The sequence below is a fragment of the Homalodisca vitripennis genome, chromosome 8 (assembly GCF_021130785.1).
Source record: "Homalodisca vitripennis isolate AUS2020 chromosome 8, UT_GWSS_2.1, whole genome shotgun sequence".
NCBI classification, from domain to species: Eukaryota; Metazoa; Arthropoda; class Insecta; order Hemiptera; family Cicadellidae; genus Homalodisca; species Homalodisca vitripennis.
The window spans coordinates 79,600,167-79,623,801 of NC_060214.1; the positions used below are offsets into that span (position 1 = coordinate 79,600,167).

At 30.3% G+C, this 23,635-nt stretch overlaps 1 protein-coding gene across 1 annotated transcript; it reads left to right on the top strand.

The window, feature by feature from the left end:
* Nucleotides 1–265: 265 nt before the first annotated feature.
* Nucleotides 266–23,062, top strand: LOC124368246 (laccase-1-like). Its single transcript, XM_046825520.1, has 5 exons — nt 266–349; nt 6,530–6,829; nt 7,607–7,817; nt 9,466–9,737; nt 22,826–23,062. Exons 1-5 carry the CDS (start codon nt 266–268, stop codon nt 23,060–23,062), a joined length of 1,104 nt encoding a protein of 367 aa, XP_046681476.1.
* Nucleotides 23,063–23,635: the final 573 nt, after the last annotated feature.

Below are 23,635 nucleotides of genomic sequence, written 5' to 3' on the forward strand. Positions count from 1 at the left end.
TGACCCACACTGGGAGTCCACTGGGCGCAGTGCGAAATTTAGCACGTTGGATTTCGAAGAATTTGTTTGAACAAAATCTGTCTGTCTATCTGTCCGTCTGTGCGATACCTCTTTATAGAAAGATAATTGGAAATTGGCATATAGGTTTCTGTTTGTACCATGAAGCACATTATTGACGATCATAGATTTGAAAGTCACAGAAAATTTGGTTAGTATATCTATCCGTCCATCTGTGCGATAAGTCTTTATAAAAAGATAATTGGAAATGGTTATAAAGGTTTCTGTTGGTACCAACAAGCACATTGTTGATGATCATAGATTCAAACGTCACAGAGTATTCGCTCTGTCCGTCTGTCGATAAAATTACGAATGTCGTCTCTTTTGGTATTCGGTTGCTTCAGTGTATACGAGCAATTGTTTCAAACCGATATGAACCATTTTCTGACCGATATGCACCTCGGACTCTGAAAATGTTCTAAGTCCACAACTCGAAAAATAAAATTTTCTCAAAAAATCACCAAGACACACTTTAGGCCGAAAACACTGTCTTCTTGCCCGCGACGTGGGCCAAACTCCGGTTTTCCGCACTTTTGCAAACCGATATGAACCTCTACCGGCCGGAATTTGACCGTGTCGAGTTGCGTCCCGACGTTTGTCAAAAAAATTCGATAGATTTTCTTCCAAACACATTTAAAACACGTACGAGATTCCATTATAGGCGTTGACAAAGTTTTATTTTATCGAGCCGTCTTCGAGAAAATACTCATTACCAAACCGATATGCACCTCCAAGAAGGGTCCCCCCCTTTCAAAACGTGAAACTTTAAAAGTCCCGTAACTTTTTGAAAGAAAAATCTTAAAACTCAAATTCCAACTGCTGATTATAGGTAACGCGGTTTATTTCATTTTAACATTCGACAACTTTCTTCTAAAACCGTTATTTATACGAGTTTTTCACCCCGGAAGCAAACCGATATGAACCTCCGGAAATTTTTCAAAGTCCAAATTTCGCATTGACCAGCCATATCTCGATAAATAATTTTTCTACGGCCAAACACCAAGAGGCCGAATATGCTCAACAGATGCACGCACAGACACATTGGTCATTTCATCGGTAATAATTTATTTTACTAACAGATATGCACCTCTGACTCTGAAATTTGTTAAGTCCCGAAAATTTTCGGGACTTAGGAAATAGACTTACGAAATCAAATATCGTAATTGTAATTAGAAAACCATTACGTAGCAACTGTTTGATACTTGTTGATTATACACCTTTCGAAGTGTTTTATGGAAATAATGTATGAACATTATCAAATTTTGTTTTTTACAGATATTTTTATAAGGCTTAACCCATGTAAAATTTATTGAATAACTAATAAAATTAAAATATAAGTAAATATATTAGCATAGTAACTTTTAAATAACAAATTTAGAAGAAAGACTTTTAGCAGAATTAGTCTATGTTCGGCAAATTTATTTGTTAAATGAATTGTTTTAAATTAATAAAAATACATTAATAAGTGAAGGAGGAAAGATTTGCTTTCATTAATTCATAAAATGGAAGTGTATTACTCAATTTATTTTGATACTAATTAAACCATTAAATATTTGATTTAAATCGTATTAACATGTATAAAGTCTTTTGTGCGTCCTCCATAGTTTTTCAATATGCAAAAATATTCAACCAGAAATCAGGTTAAGAAAATCCATTGTCATTGCAGGTGTAGAAAATTAAATTCGAATAAATTCTCTGTGCAGTAACCTAAAGCAATGGCATTGGTTCATTATTTTGTTTATGGTTTTAGTTCATTTTAAATATACGGTGGTTTTACTATATTTCAACAGACTCATAAATTAACTGATAGTATGGACCAGTTATTAAATCTATGTGTAATAAACATTGTGAACTAATCCTTTCTGGAGCATCTAGATTAAGTGTCCTATTCTCACAAAGGATTTACTTATATCTTTTGTGTATCTAGCTAGAAAAACTTAACTAAGTGAAATACAACTCATTACTATTGCAATAATTTAGGCAATCCATGGTTATCAACAAGTTATTAACGTACACAGTTTTACAGATAATATGATAACTAGATTGACAAGTATGGTAATTTTAATAAAAACAATATAAATGAGTCTTAAAAGTAAATCATAGTTTTTAAAAACCCTTCAGCAAATGTGGAAACTATAAAAAAATATAAAAAAACAAACCTATTACGTGAAGGATAACAGTTTTTGTATTGTGTTCTACATCAAATTCATTTTATATAAAGTGATGAACAGGTGATTTTAAAAATAGTAGAAATATTTTAAATTTTATAGAAGCCATGAAGATAAGTAGAAACTAAAGTTAAATATGTAGATTATCAACACTTGTACGTCAAGAATTTATAATACAAGAAAACAAAAATATTACGGCGTGCATATATGGATAAAAAATGGATAGTTATTTGAGAATCTCAATTTTTAAAGTACGTGTTAGTTGTAATTTCGATATATAATTAACGTGTAATAACTGTCATAATATAATTAGGTTTCTATCATACTGTAATAAAGACAGTAGTTGACAATGTATATCTTATTATCTTATTATTATTATATATACAGGGTGTACATAAAGTCCTGCACGGGTATAATACTTTCTAAACGATAAGAGATAAATAAACAAGATTTGGTACATCAATACTACACCTAAAAATCTACTTTTTGAAGGAACTATCAGTTTTCTGTAATATCATGGGGACGTCCCGCAAGGAGTCAGAAGGAAATCTTAAATAGGAGCATAGGTCAATATGGACATCATTTTAAAGGGCTTATCTAGCAGAGTTTAATGCCGCAAACCGCACTAAAAAAGATTGATCCAGTACAAAATGGCGGCTGTTCAAAGATTTTACTTGGTTACATTTTATTAGTAGCCATAACCCCAGTAAAGCAAAATTGCAACCAAACGAATACTGCAGCTAACTACTACATTATGCTTGTCAGTTGTACAGAAGTGAATTATAACATTAGTTATCCTCAAGGGTTACAAATTTGGTCCTAATATATTGATAACGGGGAAAACCTGATAACAGTAACAATTAGAAATCTCAGCGACCTATGACGATCCGAAACACTTCCTGTTTTCATTAAAGTGTTGAACAGTTCTCCCTACAGTTGTTCTAGAAATTGGCTGCCTCTCGTGAAAGTAGTCATTAAATAAATGGCATGCTTCCTCGTGTGATCGTCTGTTATATCCCCAACCAACCATCATAAGAAGTGTTATACGTTCACATTCGTCAAGCGACATAGTGTAGTTGAAGAACTACAAGCAATACGACAAACTCTTTTGTACTAAAGCGCACTGATAAAATGGATGGACAGCACTACTAAAACAAGAAAACTAGAATAGCCTACTATGAATAGACTGGCTAATAGGAAAGTCCTAACTGCGACCCAAAGATAAGAGATTTCTAAGTGTTACTGTTATCAGGTTTTCCCAGTTATCAATATATTAGGACCAAATTTGTAACCCTTGAGGATAACTAATGTCATAATTCACTTCTGTACAACTGACAAGCATAATGTAGTAGTTAGCTGCAGTATTCGTTTGGTTGCAGTTTTGCTTTACTGGGGTTATGGCTACTAATAAAATGTAACCAAGTAAAATCTTTGAACAGCCGCCATTTTGTACTGGATCAATCTTTTTTAGTGCGGTTTGCGGCATTAAACTCTGCTAGATAAGCCCTTTAAAATGATGTCCATATTGACCTATGCTCCTATTTAAGATTTCCTTCTGACTCCTTGCGGGACGTCCCCATGATATTACAGAAAACTGATAGTTCCTTAAAAAAGTAGATTTTTAGGTGTAGTATTGATATACCAAATCTTGTTTATTTATCTCTTATCGTTCAGAAAATATTATACCCGTGCAGGACTTTATGTACACCCTGTATAATAAAATGTGATGCATTAAAAAATCATTACCAAAGATTGTTCATAAATTTTACTTTTATTAAAAAACAAAAACTTTATATAACATTACGATTTTATTTTCTACCAGTAATGTCACTAATTAAATACATTTTGCTTTCTTTAAACTTGGACTTAACCGCACGAACGTAAATAACCTTATCCATTGCGTAATTGTTTTTAGCCTCCCAATATAGAAAATGTATCGTAAATAATTACATTTCTGATAATAGCTAGCCGTCAAAAAATGCAAAGGTAAATATGAGATTAAAGGTAGATAGAATGAAAAACAACTTCCTTGTATAGTAAAAAAACTTATTTTGTATTTTAATAGAAGAAATACACTCTCTTAAGTAGAAAACTTCAGAATATCTTCATTGTTATGAGATCGAAGTATGCGATATTTGTTCTGGTTTCATGAACTGATAGACAATCTTGAACCTAATCCTCGTTTAAGTCGGCGTCGATTGACGTCTAGATAAATCAGTCTGATTTAGTGATAGGTAAAAGTAAGCTGATATATTCTACGTTACTTCCTCCTAATTGATATACTCGTAGTTTAAAATAATAATTAATTGGATTACAATATACACAGCTTATGCATCATTGGATATACATAGGTTAATCAATAAGTAACATTTAACATTCCATTTTTCTATAATACTTTATGAACTAATTTAATTTAATAATCTATACATTTGCTGTGCATAGTACAGTAATAACTTAGTATTACAATATGAGTTTTATAATGAATAATAATAATAATGAACAATGATTTATTTTTCAAAATACATTACAGAATAATGTAATATTGTAATAATGTAATATTTAGTTTGTATTGTTAGCAAGCGTATTGCGTACGTCCGAAACTTGTGGAGAAATAATAGATTACATTATTATTCCTACACTTTCATAAGTGTGTGGTATCGATTTTTTGTTTTATAATGTTTAATATCAACCGTATGAATAAATAGTATTAAAATTCAAAAGTTTTCACCCTTTGCAATGAAATTTATTAGAAACATGTTACAAGTACCTACGCATTAACAAATTATTATTTGTAATTCGCATGTTTTAAAATTAATTACAAATAGTAATGGCATAGCCTTATCAAGAAATAATCTTATTATTTTAATACCATTGCATCAAATAATAGATGGTATGGGTCATTTGGAAATTAAAGATAAATGTTTAATATACAATACAATATATCCTATATAGTTGCCATAATAGAAACGCATGAACAATTTTTTGTTTTTGTTTTTAATATATCAACATAGACTCAATTTCGAAACTGTATAATTAAACAATATCTAAATTACTAGCTGTAATTATTTGCATTGCAACTTTATCTCTGTTATCATTTGTTTTATCCTGGAAAGATTAACGCATTAGTGATTTAATTGCAATAATATATGTCTAGTCGCTGTAGTTCTTGATTCTTTCTGCTCTGTCAAGTTGAACTCTGTTGAAGCTGGAATGATAAACTGTAAATACTTGCAACTGCTAACCGCTTGTCTCTTCTTCTTTCAAAGAGGTAAGAAAAACCATAATATTTATTTTATTTTACATGTATACGTTATAACTAGTTCACGTGATACTTGAGAATCACTCATTCCGCAGGATATTTTCACTCATTTTATACGGGATATTTTTGAAAACTGGATTTCCTGTACATTATGTACGTTTCTCATTATGACCAACGACTCATAATTTACGTAGCCTTAAAATGACGTTTTCCACCCAATAACCTTATAATGTGAAGGGCGTCATATAATAAAAATGAAATCGGCTGATTTATTGAAAAATTACAAAAATTCAACCAAATTTCAAAAATATATCATTATGCCTATAAATACGAAAGAAATTCCATTACAAAACTGTCTGTGAGATCTATTATTTAAATATGAATTGGACCCTCTGCACTTAAATATGATTAGTATTATATAAAAAATAACATAACCTTAAATATCTTTTTTGTTTAAAGTTATCATAAAACATATAGTTTACTATGTAAAATTATACTTGACTGCCAAGGAAAAAGATAGATATTTAAAGAATTCAATACATTTTCTACTCAAATATAACGCATTGTTACCCATTTAAGTTTTATCATTACGCTCTTATCAAGGTATCTTTGGTGAGACAGTTAAAAAATCTCTCCATAGTTTTAATAGTAACAGTTGTGTTTTATAGAAAAAACAACTATAACACATATTGGCAACAATAACTATAATATATTGGCAAAACATAAAAAAGTATGATGAAAATAATTCTAGGTGCGTTTTTAAACTTTAATGATGAATTATCTATTATAATGATTGACCACAAAAAAAATTGTAATTTTGTGAGAATTAATAAATTTTATTTTGAAAAATAAACAAACGCAAAGAGTGTAAATTTTTATTCTTACCATTATTTTTATCGTTTGGCATTCTCATTATTCATTGAATTATTTTGACATCAAAAAGGTACATTTTTAATATTACAACGCTCATCTTTGTTACATAATAGCAAAATCATTACTTATATTTATTTAAGTCATGTCTTAATGATATTTGCTGGACTACCAGCATCAACGAGAACATAAAAATAAACGTTTTCTTGTTACACCAGTCACATGTATCGATGGTGAACACGATTGGTATTACCAAGAGGCCCAGTCACATCCGTGTCAGCGTTCTTGTGTCCCAGGGGACGTGAAGACCTGCTACTACAGGTTCTCCATAGAGTGGTACTGGGCTTTTGGCAAAGCCTGCTATGACTGTCCTCGGACTCTCACTGACTGCTACAGAAAGGATTGTGTTCCAGCTGGCGGAGTCGAAAGGTTCATCACTGTCGTCAACATACAAATGCCTGGCCCTAGTATTGAGGTTTGAATTCCTTATAATTTACCTTAAAATCATCATGCATAAGTTTTCGAAAAGATAGACACGACATAATAAATAACATTATACAGTTTGTTATAACGTAGCACAGGAAACAATATTTTATATTATGGTACACTCGTTTTATAAATTTTAATTATAAAAAAAAAAAACAGTCTAGTAATCTTTATATCTCATATCAGGACATAGGACACAATCTCTGCAGAATACCTCTTTCCCTTATCAATTGTGGTGACCTTCAAAACAATTGATAGAGTCTATGAGATATTGGTCATGGATTCTAAACAGTAAAAATAGATAGTACACCTACCCTAAAAGGGATTTATGAAGGAAATTTATTCACTAAATTGATAGATTGTTTTACAGTAGAAATACTTATATCTTAATATGTATTTGTGCTTACCCTCTATGTTGTTATTCATTCTTTGAGCTAGACAAAATTTTCTAAACACGTTAGCTCGGTATTATATTTATTGTAATAAATCATGACCTGTGATAATTAATCTAAGTAAATATTTTATTCCCAGTTTGTCAAAATTTTCAAAAAGTACGTAATTTAAAGGTTAATACGATTAGTATACCTTAAGTTATACGATTTATTAACAAATTTTAAATGCTTGTACTATAATACAAGTAAATTTACGAACACAAGAAATCTTATTCCTGAAAAAAATATAAATATTAAAAAAATGTTAATATTATACGCCCTTAGAATTCGAAGCATACAGTAAAAGATATTTCAAGGTTTAACTGATCTACTAGGTTTGCCATGGAGATAAATTGGAGGTGGAGGTAGAAAACATGATGGATGACCAGACCACTTCCATACACTGGTACGGCCACCACCAGGTCAAGACACCCTACATGGACGGGGTGCCCTTCATCACCCAGTGTCCCATATCGCCTAATTCTGTGTTCCGATACACCATGCAGGTCACCAATCCTGGTACACACTTCTGGCACGGCCACACAGGTTTGTAAAAATACAACTATCTACATTACTCAGTCTCCTTGTTTTCAAAATCCACGGTGGTCACTAATCTTAGTACACATTTCTGGCACAACCACATCGGGTTGATAATAATACCAATACCTAGTAAGTAATATCCACGCCTTCAAACTCCACTACACCTTGGTGGCCACTAATCTTAGTACACATTTCTGGCACAACCACATCGGGTTGATAATAATACCAATACCTAGTATGTAATATCCAAGCCTTCAAACTCCACTACACCTTGGTGGCCACAAATCTTAGTACATATTTCTGGCACAACCACGTCGGGTTGATAATAATACCAATACCTAGTATGTAATATCCAAGCCTCCAAACTCCACTACACCTTGGTGGCCACTAATCTTAGTACATATTTCTGGCACAACCACATCGGGTTGATAATAATACCAATACCTAGTATGTAATATCCAAGCCTTCAAACTCCACTACACCTTGGTGGCCACTAATCTTAGTACACATTTCTGGCACAACCACATCGGGTTGATAATAATACCAATACCTAGTAAGTAATATCCAAGCCTTCAAACTCCACTACACCTTGGTGGCTACTAATCTTAGTACACATTTCTGGCACAACCACATCGGGTTGATAATAATACCAATACCTAGTAAGTAATATCCAAGCCTTCAAACTCCACTACACCTTGGTGGCCACTAATCTTAGTACACATTTCTGGCACAACCACATCGGGTTGATAATAATACCAATACCTAGTAAGTAATATCCAAGCCTTCAAACTCCACTACACCTTGGTGGCTACTAATCTTAGTACACATTTCTGGCACAACCACATCGGGTTGATAATAATACCAATACCTAGTATGTAATATCCAAGCCTTCAAACTCCACTACACCTTGGTGGCCACTAATCTTAGTACACATTTCTGGCACAACCACATCGGGTTGATAATAATACCAATACCTAGTAAGTAATATCCAAGCCTTCAAATTCTACCCCAACTTGGTGGCCACTAATCTTAGTACACATTTCTGGATTTTGCAGAATGTTTTTCCATCACTCCTCATTTATATTTAATATATTATTATTAATTAAACATTTTAAAATATTTGTTATACAACACTTTTTAGACATAACTTTTTATTATAATTATAAACACATCAATAATTATACTCCTTGATATGTTACAATATATTTTAATCCTAAACACATTGATTTATAATGAATACAATTTTATTATAATTTACCGGTAATAAATCAAAATATACACGTGGGAAGTAATAACAAATAGTATATAAATTGTAAAGAAATACTTCTATAACCTTTATGGACTTTAAAGACATCTTATGGTTTTGTGCAAACTTTTATATTATATGTTACGATGTTTTCACATTATAATAATTTCAAATCTAAACTATATACTTTATAGAAAAACAAGTCAAACTAGAGGTATATCTATTGTTAGTAGGCAGGTATCCTCTATGACAAGTTTCCTCATGATAGTTCTAGACCCAACCGTCAGAACGCACTAGACATTTTTTCCTTTAATATTTCAGGTTTTTTTATAATTCCCTACTCTATTTTAACTAAACATGTAACAAATTTACAGAGTTCAATATTTTAACTAAAGTTTAGACATCTAGGTTGGCAAAAGAGCAGCGGCGTATTTGGACCTCTCATAGTCAGATCTGCTCCGAGTGCTGAAGCCTCTCTCCTCTACGACCTTGACCTGTCAGAGCACACCATCCTCATTAACGACTGGACTCGTGTAACAGTCATGGCCAAGTTTCAGATGTTCGTACAGAGCAATGGAAACAAAAGTCCTGAAGCAATTTTCGTCAATGGAATGGGACGCTACTATAATGACTCTAACCGGCTTACCCATACTCCCCTCGCTGTCTTTACAGTGCAACAGGTAAGGCATTAGCCGCTGCTAATACTACGTTCTTTTCCTCATTTTTTGGAATATTAAAATAGTGAAAGATTTTTTTAGATTTACCTATGATAATAGTTTTGAAAACTAATTTTACAATAAATAAAATGTACATGAAATAATTGCAGGTTAAAGATTTTATAGTTAGAAATATTTCTTAAATATTGCATAGTACATCAAATTATAATATACATTATCTGATAATCAGCCATTAATGTGAACCAACTGAGTATCGTTTGTAAAAGTATGTAGTCTTCAGGCTCATCTTCAAGAACTCATATATTTAGTTTACACACAAAATGTTTACTATTATGTTAATATTTCAGTACAATGTTAATCAGTAATTAATGAGCCACTTGATTCCATACAACAGATACTGAGTTATATGATGGTGAATGCCATCCATTGTGTTTTGGCTGAACGATAGCAAATACTCGTAGTTTTACATTTGTTCTTAGATGACCATGATAAGAACGATATAACCTCGAAATAAAAGAAAACTTTAAGCAAACTGAGTGAAATCATTTGAGATTTTAATATGTGATATATTAACACATGTAGCTCATTCATCAAATAATATAGTGGAAAAGTAGCCTATCTACCTCACTGTATCTACTACTTTCTAAACCTTGCCATTAAACTGAACTTAATTAACATTTTTGGATGTCTCTTGTCACAAAATATCTTTAAAAAAAACTAATCCGTAGACTAGAAAGCGTAATTATTAACCGTAAGAAAATTATGCCCTCGTGATCTTAACATTTTGTTTGTTTCAAGTTGGATTTCAAACACTTTAATTATTATAGCGACTTGTATTGTAAATATTAATATTCCAGAGTATTAATATTAAAATTACCAATGAGACATCCAAGCCGATATAAAATATTTTTTATTAGTAATCTCCTAAGGAATATTCAGTACAATTTACATTGTTTAACTATTAAATATTATCTGGTTTGTCTAAAATAAAAATCACAGTTCTAAATAAAAACAATGGATTTATTTTAAGCTGGCAAATTAATAAGTTCAACGTTTGAGAATTTTTATCACTCTGTTTTCCACAAGGAATTGACAAACCTTTTAGTAAATTTAAAAATTTCTTTGGCAAGAAATAAAAATATTAATCAAATATACCAAACTAAAAATCAGAGCTCTCTTCTAAAATAAAATAATAAAGTTTTGAAATAAAAAATCAAATACCACTTGGAAATAAATAAAATAAAAATGTTCACTTCTAAGTTTACTCAAAATTCAAAATAAAAATTTAAACTTCTCTGTCCACTAGTTGAACTTTAACTTTCAAGTCTCTGCAATTCAGATTACAACTCTCTCAAACAATTATTAATGTTCAATTAATTTCCAATTAATACTTCACAATAAAACAGTTCCAGTAAAATATTAATAAATTACTACTTTTCCAAATCTCAATTTAAGTTATTAACAAAGTTCAATTTTAATTAACTTTTCTTGCAAGTATGAACCAAATGTAACTTGTATGTTTCTATTATGCTCTATTGTTCTTCGAGAATACGTTATGCAGATTGCTCTGTAGTTTCTATGAATTAATTTTTTTCCTATAAATAAGACAAAACAATTTATTTAGTATCAAATCAGGAAGACTATTTCAATAAAACGTACAATAAATTTGGTGCTTACCTCAAAATCCCTGCGGAAAAAAAATTATGAAACACGGCGCACTGTAATTAACTTTACTCACGAAAACAACCAAAAGAAGGGCGAAAATTATGAGCGGGCGCTTAAATACTTCCCTTTCCAATCAACTTTGCAGGACATCCGCGGTGTTCTCTCATTGGTCCAGCTGTATTAAACAAGGAGAACAATACTCACAACAAGACAAGTTCTAATCAATTCAAGGCAGTCAACCTGCCTTCCTAACAATTTAAAACTACCAGTACTAACTTTCCAAAGGATTACATGTTCGTTTTTTACCCTGACTTTTCACAATCTAATCTACAATTAAATCCCAATATTTCGATCCCAAAATTTTTATTTAATTTAAGTTTTAATAAAAAATATAAACCAATGTAGCTTTAAAAACGCTACAAATATTAATTGAAACCATATTGCATACTGCATCTATAAAGGGGTTTTATGTCAAGTAATATTTTGGTAGAATAAATTATTAATATAACCAAGTCTCATAGTTTGCTAAGTTTAGTCACGTTCTCTTCCTGCAGCAGTAGCTGAAAGGCCTTTGATCCCAGGTCAAAGATATCCTTATGTAGTATTTTTTTTAGCATAAATACCTCGTGTCTGTACCGTAAACCTTGATCAGGTATCTTCTATTTAATAGGATTCTCGAAACAGCACAAATCGATAAGCAAAGGTCGAGCAGTTAATATAAATATTTTTTACATTAAATAATTATTTAAATAATTAAATATTAATCCATTTACCTCAACAGGCTTTGTGGGCTTTTTTGTGGGTGGTAAAAAGTTATTCTCGAATTTTGTTCTTAAAAAAAGAAATCTATAACTTTATTACAAAAAAGTAAAACATAATAGTTTATACTCAAAGAATCTGCAATCCAGAAGTTTTAGTAATCTTCAGTATTCAAATTTTCAAAACAAGACATATTGACTAAACATGCCTTTATAACCTATGAGCCTAAACGGAAGAACCATTTGCTAACTCTCCGCCCAAAACCTAACAGAACCTCCTGCTCGCCAATAAATTCACTGCATCCTGTGGAAATGTACTGTAAATTATTAATATCCAAAGGTCTTGAATTCTATTTATATTGTTATGTTTGTAAACATAGTTGGTTGATGTCAATGTTTAATTCACACAAATAATATGTTTATAAAAAATATAAAAAACAACCATTTATTACACGATACTATACATTTCTTTTCCAGGGATTCCTGGAACCTGTAACGTTCCGGTGAATCAACTCTGGAGCCCACGATTGCCCAGTGGATTTGAACATTGACGGCCATCCCATTACTGCTATTGCAAGTGACGGTTCTGACATACGTATAACCTGTTACAGGTTTGTACAAAAGTAGTAGTTATAAATCCAAATATACATATATAAACCTTGAAAATCCTCGGAATGGCTCTAACTACTGATTTTGATATTTTCTTTATATCTAACTCTCTTTTGAAAAGAAAAGCCATTTGATCTATATGTACATCTATATATATATATATATATATATATATATATATATATATATATATATATAGTTACACTTTACCGAATGTATATTCCATGTATATTCATAAATACAAACAAAAATTATTCATGTTTTGGATCCATAGTTATGCTTGTTTAGCGTTATTATTAAGGCATTGCTTATTACAGTTATCACTCTTCCTTTAAATACTAATAATCTATTGTCTTCATGTGCCTATTATTTAGCTAACACATTTTATGGTTTTTTTACTTTAGTGAATTGCTGTTTACTTTATTTATTTTTTATCTATCTATTTAAATTTAGCATTTTGAAGTTGTTGACTTAAGTTTTTTATTTTTTAATACACGATATACAATGATTTATATTACAATGTGCTCATCTTGATTAGCATTATATACTTTTATTATCAAGGCTTTGTTATAATATTCTATCATAATCGTATTAAGTGGTGTATAACCGTAAATAAATATAAATTTTTTGCTATAAAATAAATAATGAATTAGTTTTAGATTCAAGAATAAACATTTTGTGCTAAATTTAGTGTTATCTGGACAATATTATTATATTTTAAAATTTAAATGACACAAGTAACAAGTTCAATTATATAATCTAAGAGACATTTCTCAGCGTAAGACTAAATAAACACACAAAATGACATTATCCATCTGTGTGTTAACCGTAATGCCTAATGGTAACAATATCATCTTATAGACTAATAAAATATAATATGCAAAAGATCTTTGCAGTTTTATTCTAATTTCTTAAACACATTTTACACTAGTGACGTATTTCTAAAACTTTTGCTTTTAAGGTTAAATGCACTTGGCTCATAAGTAGATTTAGAAAGTTTAACTTTCTAAACTACTACTTATGTGAAAGTGCCTTGATATCAAAAATTAATTGTCAGTTGCGTTTGAGAATGAACTACTGAATATCTATGGATAGTGACGATAATTTTCTATATATATAATTTTCCTCTGCTATGCTAGTAATGGGTGGACTTTGTCAGTTTTTTTATGTTTGAATGATGTTTTAAGGAAATTATTCCTTAGTAGGGCTAAATAATATTCGTTTTATGCCTCAATATATGTTTTCTATTTCATTAGCATTCCTTGGTAATGGATTTTATGTTGTAGTTTGTACGTATTTTTAATATTTCAATATTTTTTTATCATAAACTGAACCTAGGTCCTGCAATACAGAAGGATATGATCACAATACAGCAGTGTGTTTATTACAAACCAATTAAATAAAAAAAATTTTAAGCAGCCGATTTTTTTTCTTCACTAGTAGTGCTGTCACATAACAACAACTGGCATTGCTTACCGCTTAGGTTTTTAAAGAAAATTGACTTCTTTATTTATCAAAGTATTTTTCTTAGTATTGTTGTATCTGTAATTAAACTGTCTAATTAAAATGTCCTAACAGTTTCTTTATTAATATTCGTTTAGTTTAAAAAGCTTTCAACGAGTGTGTGTGTGTGTTTGTGTGTGTGGGCGCGCGCGCGCGTGTGTGTACGTTGAAAGCTTTTAAAAATAAGCCATTATATAAATAAATCATTAAACATATTTTTTATTATTATGCTTTTAATACATTAGATTGTATAGAAAGTTCCAATTTATTGCAAAAAGCTCTCCTCAAATTTAAAATATTTAAATGAAAATTTCATATTAGTGGCAATAGCGGTTACTGTTAGTTTTCAAAGATTTAATCTAAATCTAATATTTTTAAAAAACAAAAAGTTTAAATGTTTTAAAAATTCAAATGTATGTCTTTATTTGAATTTGGAATTTTATTTCCCGGATGTGTGTATTTTTCAAAAGGACTACCTAAGTTAAGATGATAATTTTCAAACTTGGCAAAAAGTTAGCATACAATTCTTTCCTAAGGAATCTTCAACATAACTAAGGACAACATACCCATGACACCCACTAAACCTTTATGCTCGATTCTAACTGAACATCTTATTTTAGCATATAATAGTACACTTAAAAGCAGAATAACGCTAAGCCTATAATTCAAATTAACGACCACATGTTATTCAAAGTATCTTGCAGTATATAAATTGATAATCATTATTAGTACAGTTATATCTACGAATTCTATTCATAATGAGTAATAGTTAGGGGAAAATTATGAAAGAAACATAATGTATAACACAATCTAATATAAGAAAATACGTTAACATAATGGTTCCTTTTCTTCATGATGACGTTTAAAAAGCGTTTTTTCTGTACGTGATATATTAAATTGGTTTTTGTAGTGAGCTCTTGGAATTACATTGTTAATCCAAGACTTGATAACTTTTAATTTCTTCCTTTTATTTTGGAACAAGAAGGTCATGTCTTATATACCACTACGATAGCTTATAATGGATATGTCTGAACAGCTTGTTAATTGGTTAGTTATATATTGCAACATACACAATACTCAATACTTCAAGACCTTGCAAACAACAAAACCTTCTGATCAGACATTAACGAGTAAAATTTACAGGAAAATACACAATTTAACTTTAAAGTTCATAGAAATAACTGCAGTTAAATAGGTAGAAATTGGCATTCGAAGCAAAAATAATATGTTATTACAATAATTTTTAAAACTTACATTTTACTATTTTCTTTAAATTAGATGTAAATAAGCTTCAGAACTGATATATTAACACGCTATGTATCAATTTGCATTACATATATTGAATAATTCCACTGTTATAAGAAAGCATTATAACAGTGGATTAAAAGGAATATTTAGTATATAAATTGTTATGACTTTCAAGAGCTATCCCTTTGCAATTTTGCACACATCTACAGCCACTTTAATACTAACCAAAATCAGGTATAACTATAATTATAATTTATATTATTATTATTTATATATATTTATATTATAACTATAGGTCTAGTTTTGTAACTAATTTTCATTTTTCAGGGGTAATATCTTGGATAGAATAAGCACATAAATTTTTTGTAAAAGAATTACCCAGCTACAGGTATAACGGACCAAATCTAGTGCTTACAATTTATTCCTGTTGGATTTAACATCAAGGTCATTCATTACCTATTATAAATTTAATTAGAGCATTACAAATATTGTACTGGAGAATAAGTCCTCAAAACTGTCATAGCAGTAAAAGATTGCGTTATTTTATAATCATAATTTGAAATTATCAATGGTTAGAATTGCAAAGAATTAACTAATGATTAGAGTTTTTAGAAATAAAACCCAAGACGTAAGTGATTGTAGATTTTCGTAAATCTTTTTGGGCTCCACCTTAATTTATATCATCATATTCTTTTATTAAAACCATGTTTTTATCATAGTTGATATTTTAATCTAATATTGTACCATACATTTTAAACATACTTATTTAAAATATTTGAACTCTCCCTCTTGATTTAGTTTCTTCTATCAATCGCCAATATTAAAGGGTTAGATTTTCATTTAAAATACTTCCATTATCATTGTCATTTTCTGCGATTCGGGCCTATTCCCCTGTATCAACTAAACATCTAGACGTACGCCCGACATAAATTGGACCATGATGGAAGGAGACTTGCCACCTCTCCTTTTTCTTATCGGTGAAATTTTGTGGATCTTCTGTGGAACGAACGTTACTCAAATTTCTTGAGCAAGGTCTTGAACAATCTGAGTAGTAGTCTTGTCTTAAATTTTCTTGCCTCGCGCTGAGACACCATTAATCTCCAGATTCACACGTCACGCATATTTTTCAATGTCATTAACCGTATCAGTAAGGCTTTATACTGTCTCCTCTTTATTAGCTAACTCCCTTGTTATATCACAAAATTATTTTATTTCTTTTAGGATACTATTGTACTTACTTGGCATGAAGTCGAGTGCCTTTCCTTGATTGACCAGTGGAATCATCTCCATAAATTTATTCGTAATGTCACTCACCACTAATTGATCTCCTTGAGACTGACTTGATTTTTGCTTTTAGTACAGACCCATTCACTTTGACCTGACGTAATCCTTTGCAGGACTGGAGTTTCATACTGCATTCATGAATGTGGTAACCTACAATGAATATAGTCACTGCCAGTAAGTAGGCTATCTTTACTCTTGCTACACTTTAAACTCCTCTCATCATTTGGCATTAAAATATTAACAAAAGTAAATGTGGGCTTGTATAACACATCAATATATGATAATTAAGTAATTAAGAATAATGAAGAGAAAATATAATTTAAAATGTACAAAAATATTAACGGCAGTAAATCGTCATACGTATAACTGATTACAGTTTCAACTAACACCGTGCTCAAACTGTGAACGGTATAAAGTAACAACAAATATCAAAGAATAATATAAAGATGGTTCATCAAGATTTTCATTGTGTTAAATGAAACATGTGTTTTATGTTTCCGTGTATTTTTATAACCTGTACTTTTACATTCCTCATACCAAATTGCTTTAAATTTTTTTTTTCAGCAATTGAATCCTCCAAACGTCGCTCTCAACCAAACCGGTACTATAAGCGTTCCCGCGCTAATAGCAAGCAATACGTAGAATAAAAGACTCCGTACTACTTTATGACCCAGATATGTCTCTGCTATTGTCCTATGACTTCAATAAAGCTGTACATACGTTGTATGCTAAACACTACCTTTATGGATCCAATCAAGGTAAGGTAAAAATACATTTGGACATTGCACTTGTATATGTGATATTAATACAGTTTAATCGTTCTGTAGAAGTGATATCTTCTATTTAATATCTAAATTGGCATATTCTATTACATATTTCAAATTTCAATTTCTATGATATATACTTTTATGTGTATTAGTAATTTATTATTTATAATTTAAAGATAATTAGGTAATGTATGAATCTAACAAAACCAAATGCGCAAAAACCGATACTTAAGGTATTAACTTCACATTTTATTTCGAGGTAGCGGAGGTTATTTTTGGCCAAAATACAAATATCATAACATATAATCCCAATAGACTGTAACGAATGTTTTTACTCCATTTAACTGAAAATCCACCAAGGACCACAAACTAACCAACTCACTTTGAAATCATTGTTAATTTATTTATATCAGCCAATAAAGTGTTTCAATACTTTAGAAATAAAATTCACTCATACGCACATACACACGTGTATGCATATACTCATATTACAGCGTTATGTGATTTTTTTAAATTGTATTATTAATTTATCTAATATTTTCATTTTAGGAACAGTGCACTAGCACTGTAAAAGTGTTGCCGTTCAAGTTTTTATATCTACTGCTGTCACTCAAGCCATAATATGTTTTAAATTATATTGCTTTACTCAGATAATGTTTGGTTTCGTTTTTTATAATGATTATAAATTATCAAATCAAAGAAAAATACCCTTCCACCTTAAAAGTTTTAAAGCAATAGGTCCAGGAAGATACAGGTTTCATTGAATGCCATACAGACACAGAGAGAAAATACCTTTTTGATATTTGAAACAGGTATTACTCCAACATATATAGGTGCGGTTGTTATTTAACATTAAATATGTTATTGAAAATGGAAGGAATAACATGATTTTCATCTTTCATGATATAAGGAATCACTAATACTACGTTTATAGATATGTAATCTAACATCTTCCTCAGCGGGAAAGCCATCATAACAACGTTTTGTTTAAAATACAAATAAATCATATTAAGCCGTTGTGACATAAAAATGTGAGAAATTTCAACAAATATTTTTAAGTTAACTCCACGTGATGTGTATTAATCTAGTTTTTTTACATGAGAAAGAGATGAGATATCAGATCTTGAAACGTAAATTTAATGTTTTCTAGTACAAGTAAATGATTCTGAAAAACCCACTGTTTCTATGAAAATATATTTGGTAGGTGTAAGTATTCAGAAACGCACGAAAATTATTAGTTTGGAAACGTATATACTATATTGTATAATGATTGTAAATAAAATACAGTGTGCTTCTACTCTATACTTCATTTTAGGTTACTAACCTCTTAGTCAATCAGAATCACTGAGGTCATGAAATCTCTAAATCGTTTTTATGCTGGAAAAAATATTACCCAATATATTTTAATCTGCTGATTAAAAATATGTATTATATATTATAAAATATCTTTATACATATATATTTCTTGTGTGCGTGTGTATGTACTGAAACCTCCTCCTAAACGGGGTGGACCGATTTTAATGAAACTTTTTGTGTGTCTTCAGTTAGATCCGAGAATGGTTTAGATTCATAATTTAATAGTTTATTTAATTAATAATTTTTTAATAATACAATTGTTGTTGATGGTGGAGTGTTTTACATTGGATCCGCAAGATTGCGCCACGGACACGTAATACATACAAGTGAACTGTTACTTAACAACTGTGAATATTTTCAGCTGAAGTTCATCAAAGAGGCAGAAACATTTGTTCACAAATTTAAAATTTAGAAAGTTCATATTTTAAATTTGTAAAGTACTTGATCAGTAGTGTAATGCAGATTGCAAAGATGAAGTTTCACCAATTGTTCTCCGTAAACATTATAATATTACTAAACACAGCCATAATGTTTTTCTATTTTAATTCCAGGTTTTCCCCGACAGTTTGTGGTGCTATCAAATTTTGTGCGTTGTTTTGTAACATTCTGTAATTATTGTGTGAGTGCTAATTGTTATAATACATTAATAGAGATTTGAAGATGTTTGAAGTGCATAAAAAAACTATAGTTATTTATTAAAGTTATTGAACTCATTTTGCAAATTTATTGAAGTGAGTATATTGGTCGCATACCTCAAATAACCTAAGTAGCATACAAATCTAAAAAGGTTTTGAAAAAAGCGTTGTGTTTCTATGTGTGAATATTGTTAACAGTTTAGATAATCAAAGTTTTAAACTAATTGGATTTAAAATAATTTGTTGTGTTTTTTAAAAATAATTTACAGTTTTTAATCTGCTGTCAGAATTGGTCACATAAGTTCAAATTAAATAGCATACAAATCACATGTGTGAATAACTACTTATTGTGTTAATCCTTCAGGAGTGTACATAAACAAATTAGATGGTTTCCGAGTAGGGTCCTAACCTCCCCTCTCCTCGTAAAAGTATAATAAGTGGCCTCCATCACAATCGAATTATTTATGTTTCTGAATAGCCTATCCAAACTACTATCAAATTGGATTTTTTTAGTTATTTAATGGCTGGAGTATAATAAGCAGCCACCATCACAATCGAATTATTGAAATTTCTGAATAGCCTATCCAAACTACTGAATTTCATTATAGTTATTTATTCGTCAAATGAATTAAATTTTTAATTATAAATTGTTGTTGATGTTGGAGTGTTTTATATTGGATCCGGACAGAAAACTGGCGCTACGACACGTAATACAAAGTGAACTGATACTTAACAGCTGTGAATATTTTCAGCTGAAGTTCACCAAAGAGGCAGACAGACATTTGTTTACATTTAGTTTGACATTATTATAAAGTGCTTGATTAGTAGTCTAATGCAGATTGCAAAAGTTAAATTTTCACCAAATGTTCTATGTAAACATTATAATATTACAACCACAGCCATACGTTTAATCGGTTTAGTAAAAATCGATATATACATCGCTTTTATAGAACATGGCAAAAATAAATACTAGTAAAATTTATTTTCAAGTTTATTAACACATGTTTCTTAAGTAACTTTGTGTCTTTGTTTTACCTGTTTCAGTGGACCCCAGTTTCCAACCACTCACACCTCAATTCAACCACGTATCGTTCAAAATTCCGCAATCTCCATTGTTAAGCCAATACAGCGATGTTGACCCTAGTATTTTCTGTGAAAACCACAACCTTACCAACTGCAATAAAACATTCTGCGAGTGTTTATACGACATAAAAGTTGCAACTAACAGCAATGTGGAGATTATCCTAATCGACATAGGTAAGCCTAATTTCCAGTATTTATTTTATAATTCCCCTAATCAGTTTATAGTATTTAGTCTTTGTTTAAAACGTGAAAACATTAACTGTAGTCTAGGCTAGATTGTACTGTGTTATTTCATAGATAACTACCGCTACTAGTTTGATTCGCAAACCAAAAACTTTTAGACTATAATAAACATTATAGTAATTTATAAAACAATACACATTTTTACATTTAGGCTTTTTAGGTTTCTTTTCAATTTGCAATTACATATTTTCAAAACTAAAAAAATATGTAACATTCTTTTATAAAACACGCCGTAAACCTTTTATACTATGTTCATTAAAAATAATTTTAATTAATTCTGTGCATCCATTTTCCTTCAAATAAAAAATTTCTTTTCCAGTCTCTTTAGTTGGTGTAAACTACACCTTTTCTTAAGGATAAAGGAAAACAAACATTTCATTTTGTGTAAATATATGTAGGCAAGAAGTCTGAATCCTGGTTTAACACAAATACCGCAGAGAAGTTGCTAAAAAGTTCAGGAAAGTGCAAAGATTCTAAAGGAAACATCTGAATGCATATAGCTCAAAGTTTTGCTTTATCCTGGTTAAAGGCCAATAAGGCGGCTAGGATTTGGAGCCGTAATTGAAAGCTTCTTTCTCTCATGGAAAGCTTTTGAATGACGTTAACTTAGGATGACGATACCCTTCTGGTCTTTTTTTAATGTTTTCTTTCGCAAAAGGTTTGTAACTGAATCGGATTTTATATTCAAGTAATGCAGGTTTCTTATAATACGCATGTTTAATTAGAGATTATTTAATATTAAATTTAAAAATTTTAATTCATTTTAAAAGTAACATTACAGGCATAAACAGAACACTAAGCTTATAGAAAAAAATCCTATGTACTATTGATCCATGCTACAATTAAAATATATTTCATTCAGGTTTAAGATTTTTAAGAAGTGGGACATTTTAGCTGAAAGCGGAATTCAGTTGCAATTATTTGTTTATTATTTTTCATCCCAGAGTAAACAAATAAAAAACTCTAAGATATAATTATTCTAAATGGTATCTATTCTGAACATATAGAGTTCCATAATTCATTTTTGTGGATTTTTTACAATTAGAGATTATAGGAGTTATGTAACACTTTGAATCTTCTATCTTTTTTATTTCGTTAACTACAATATATTGTAATGAATAATCATTTATGACTAATTAACCGACCTTTACTCATATTTCTTACTTCCTAGGATACACCCAATTGTTTCCGGGATTACATTGCAATCTACTTTTTCACACATACAAAATTTGAATCAGTGCGCAAGAAATACAAAATTAGAAAATTGCTGAAAATGTAGTTATTCTCACCTGCATAGCAAGGCTAATTATCACAGTGTGTAGCGTTATCTCAAAGGTTGTGTACTGTATTTAATATTTGTTATATTTATGTACCTCAACTAAGGCTCCGAACGTGTACACATCTTCGCTCTAATGCTGTAATTACACGAATGGTATATATTATTAGAGTAAAAAAAATTTACTGATTAATAACACCTATTGTTTAAAAAAAGGTTATTTATTTATAACAAAAAGGAATTTCTTCTTTTTATTACCTTACTTAGGATATCAATGAATATTTGACAAGAAATAATTATTCGAGATGGTCAATTCCTTCTCAGGATTACCGCTTAGCAACAAAATTTGCAATTCGTTTTTATTTACAAGATGATGTATAATTTAAAGGATCGTTAATGCAGGTAAATAAGGTAAGGCACTATTTAAAATAGTTTAAATTTTGAGTAGTTAGTTGGATAAAAATATTGTTTACACTAATACTTAATCTCAAAATAGTAATTTTCACACTAAAATAAAAGTGAATTCCCTACTGTATAGTTTTGGCATCTCGCTAGTTTTGGATTTAATACTATACGTTGGAATTATGACACTTCATATTTATTTACTAACATTTTATGGATTTTATTGTCCAACATTTAATACTCGTGCCTGTATAATTTCAAGGAGAAACATTTCGACGTCAACCACCCTATACACTTGCATGGCTATGCCTTCCATGTCATAGGAATGGATCGACTGGGAGAAAGTGTAGACGAGGAGCTTGTCAAGAAGCTGAACAGAGAAGGGCGGGTAGTTCGGAATCTCGAGAATCCCCCCTTAAAGGACAGTGTAACAGTTCCTGATGGTGGTTATACCATAATTAGATCTCATGCAAACAACCCTGGTAGGAACCAACATTGAACTTACTTACCTCATGTTATAAAAAAAGGATTAGTAAGAACGTCCTGCAAGGTAAAGTTGAAAGAAATTCTGTTGGTAAAAAAATTTGACTATCAGATCTGGTTCGAAACGTTTTACAGTTAATAAATAAATAATTACTCTATATTATAGTAAATATATTACGAAAAATATATTTTATTTACGTTAAATACTTAAGCAAGTGTAAGCTATCTAATAAAAATATACACCTAAGTGTGAAAAAAGTTTTTCGTGTGAAAGGAATTTGTGTTTCCATGTATGTGTGGGTCTGTCTGCCTGACAGTCAATGCGTCCGTATGTCTGCATGATATTTCAAAAACCGACTGACATGTAAACTTGACATTTTGCATAAAGCTTCATATCTATAATATAAATTTTGAGTTAAATTGTGGTGCATTTCAATTCATAAAAATATAGTAAGCGTTAGTGAACATTTTTTACATAGGTCGTACGGGTAACTATGAAGGAAAAAAAATTTAGAATAAATAAATTAGTAAGCAAACTAAGTACAACGGTAATACATTTTAAAATGTAACATGTTAACACGTGTAGTCT

Bases quoted from the DNA above. Each gene is read 5' to 3' on its own strand.
- LOC124368246 (XM_046825520.1), top strand. From the start codon at position 266: ATGGTTATAAAGGTTTCTGTTGGTACCAACAAGCACATTGTTGATGAT. The intron at 6,830-7,606 runs GTTTGAATTCCT...CTGATCTACTAG, and splicing joins TGCCTGGCCCTAGTATTGAG to GTTTGCCATGGAGATAAATT. The intron at 7,818-9,465 runs GTTTGTAAAAAT...TTAGACATCTAG, and splicing joins CTTCTGGCACGGCCACACAG to GTTGGCAAAAGAGCAGCGGC.